This window comes from Nanorana parkeri, unplaced genomic scaffold, assembly GCF_000935625.1.
Source record: "Nanorana parkeri isolate BGI_ZX_2015 unplaced genomic scaffold, ASM93562v1 scaffold11, whole genome shotgun sequence".
In the NCBI taxonomy this organism is placed as follows: Eukaryota; Metazoa; Chordata; class Amphibia; order Anura; family Dicroglossidae; genus Nanorana; species Nanorana parkeri.
This window is the reverse complement of record NW_017306279.1, coordinates 3788633-3791679: the sequence shown is the minus strand read 5'-3', so window position 1 is coordinate 3791679 and position 3047 is coordinate 3788633. Positions and strand designations below refer to the sequence as shown.

At 42.3% G+C, this 3047-nt stretch overlaps 1 protein-coding gene across 3 annotated transcripts in view; it reads right to left on the bottom strand.

The window, feature by feature from the left end:
* The window catches only part of BCL11A (B-cell CLL/lymphoma 11A), a 133155-nt gene extending 130700 nt beyond the window's left edge, over nucleotides 1–2455 (bottom strand). For 2 of the 3 annotated variants that reach the window (XM_018555892.1, XM_018555884.1), the window contains exon 1: nucleotides 1620–2455. In XM_018555892.1, coding sequence (XP_018411394.1) covers nucleotides 1620–1674 — 55 coding nt within the window. In that variant the 5' untranslated portion in view covers nucleotides 1675–2455. The remainder of the gene's footprint in view (nucleotides 1–1619) is intronic. The other variant, XM_018555900.1, reaches the window with a different exon arrangement.
* Between the last annotated feature and the right edge of the window lie 592 nt (nucleotides 2456–3047).

Sequence of the window (3047 nt, the reverse complement as noted above, 5' to 3'; positions counted from 1 at the left end):
GAGGGGGGGGGGGGGTGAGCAATACCAGAAATAAACATTAAAGCAGACAACAAGAGCAAAAAATATCAGACAATGGAGAAATTATAACCCTACATTTAATTTGAGATCTATGATTAGACTTAGCTGTAGACTATGATTTGAGAATGAATCGTTAAGTCTACCTCCACGAAAGTCCCATAGGGAAAATAATACTATAGGGTCATATGTGGTTATTTGTTACATTGTAACTTTGCTGCTCTTTGCCACATTCTGTTGGTGTGTTGGAAGGTCATCTAGCCAAGGTAGATCTACTGAAGAAAGGAGACACTCGCTACTTATTTATGATGAAAAATACCTTTTACTATCTCGCTGATCAATATCTGGTAATTGGAAGAGGCTTCTTGAGCTCAGGGAGAAAGGTGAAACCTGTCAGGTGGACATATCAAAACACCTGGATGAATGAAAATGTAAACTATTCAAATATCCCCAATGCTCGCCTCTAGACATTCCAGGGCTGTTTAGAAAAATGTGGACGCCATTAAGAATACATACATGTAGATGGTTTAAGCTGGGCTGACAGAGATCACACGCATTGGTCATTTTACATTGCAAGTTTACAAGCTGCTGACAATTCACTCATTGTTTCAGAGATGAGTGAAAACTACGCGGGCTCCTTTCTGAAAAATAACATTAATAATTTCATAGAGATTGCCCTCCGCGCTTTATTATTTTTTTTTTCCCTACGTTTTGTAGATTACCACTCCACAGTCAATTTGATTCCTTCGACAGAAGATCTGCCTCTTCAGATCATTTTTTTTTTTCTCTCTCTCCCTCTCTGCTGACTTTTTTTTTTTTCTGGAGATTATTTTGCTTTTCCTGTCTCAGTTGTTGGCAAGAAGCTCTGCACACGCGGTGCTTGTAAACATTCAGACACGAGGATTTTTCCCAATCAAAATCCACTTCCACTTTTTTGAAAATCTTCCAAAAAATAGTAAAAGAGAGAGAGAGAGCGAGAGAGGGAGCGGAAGGGATTTCCTCTGCCAGCTGCAAACGAGGAGAAGTTTTGAAAGAAGAGTTTGGGAGAGATTTCTTTGAAAGGGGCTGCTGCCTGGAACATCAGATGTCCCCGTGCAGCACACACACTGTGTGCCTGCTCTCACAGGGCTCCATGGAGCAGCTCGCTACAGCAGGACAGAAGCAGCACAGGGAGCAGACACAGACCCTCAGCTCGCGTTGCCTTATGCAAACCACAAAGCGTTGATCCTTTGCTAAACCTTGCACCTAAAGGTTGCAGCATTCAAACTTCCCTGATAAAGAAGAGTTGCCTTTCAAAGCACCGTGCCTCGTTTGCTGCATTTAGGTTCATTTGACATGCACACTTGAGTTCATTGCTACGCGATCCCTGTCATATGTCCAGTGTGGATCCCTCAAAGGCGTTTTATGCACACAATCTCTCTGCTTTTCTTTCCAAAAAGAAAAAAAGTATCTGATATCTACGAACTAGAAGAAAGTGAGAGCTGTTAAGTGAAGATGAAATTACTTTTCTTTTTTTTTTTTCCCTCCCTTCCTCACCTTTGCAAGAAACATCTGTGAAGCTACGTCTGCCTGCAGGTAAAGCATGGATTAAGCAAGGTACTTACGTGAGTATTCCCGTTTGCTTAAGTGCTGGGGCTTGCCTTGCTTGCGGCGAGACATGTTGGTTGGTGGGTGGCTTGCGAGAGCTCGGTTCACATCGGGAGAGCAGGGTTAGAGAGAAGGAGACTCCAGAGAAAATATCTTCATCAAATGCCTTTGACATCCAAAATAAATTAGAAATAATACAAAGAGGGTGCGGGGAAGATGAATTGTGGGACAGCCGTCTTCCCTTTTTTTTTTTTTTTCTTTTTGGAGGGGGGTGAAAAAAAAAGAAGAGAGAGAGATAGAGAAGGAGAGAAATGAAAAAAATGGCAAAAGCCCCCCTGAGCTGCAAGTTCAAGTGCGGACGTGACGTCCCTGCAAACTTGAACGTCAGGAGCTGGATGGACAGAGACATACAAAACATGGGCAGGGCCAGGGGGAGAGAAGAGGAGGAGGGACGGCAACACCAATGGACACTCATAAGGGGCTGGACAGGAAAACCAGACCCGGGCAAGCCAATGGACAGTGATCGGAAGGAGAGGGGGTGGGAATGAGGGCACTCACAGTACAAGGGGGAGGGTGAGGAGAGATGGGGCTAGACACAAGCTGCTGCTTATTGAAAGAAGAGAAAAAAAAAAAAATAAAGAAGCACAATGTTGAGCAGGAATCTGATCCTGCTGTGGAGATAGCATAGGAGGAAAGAGATCACAGCCTCTATCACATAAACACACTCTATACGTCCAACCCTGAGAGATCCAAACAAACACTCACAGGCTGCATTCAAGGGACACGGGGGATCTGCAGAGAAGAAAGGTGACACACTAGATGATGCTGTACTAGAAAAGGCAGCCCAGGTCAATGATGAACAGGAAGGGGGGAAAAAACACACACACAACTATGCGCTACCTACAGGAGCATAAAACAAAAAGTTTTCCAGATGGGAAAATGACGGATAAATAGAAGTTAAACAAGAGGGAGGGGTTAGGAAGTTGAATTAAAAAAAAAAAAAACTTACTCAGGGAAAGGAGTGGGGAACAACACTTTAAACTGTATTATTTATCACAATCATGTTTTGTGCCTTATGTTACCTATATTGCAAAATAGAATAAGTAATGCAATACATTTAAGATTTATGTTACAGAATGTAGATTGCACTGTTATTTAAACAAATGTATACTCGCGTATATTTTTTTTAAATAGTAGATAGATAGATAGATAGATAGATAGATAGATAGATAGATAGATAGATAGATGAATGCATGACATTAGGAACATTTTCAGGCTGGAAACATTGCAGCAGAACACAAGGAGTTAAGTAGGAGGAGGAGGGGTTGTTCAGGAAGGAGAGATAGGTATGTGCAGACAATGAAGCAGGGAGGACATAAGATTCTATAGCTGGAAGGCCACAAGAAACGAGGGCATAGTTCAACTGGTTTAAGGTGACTGGTAAA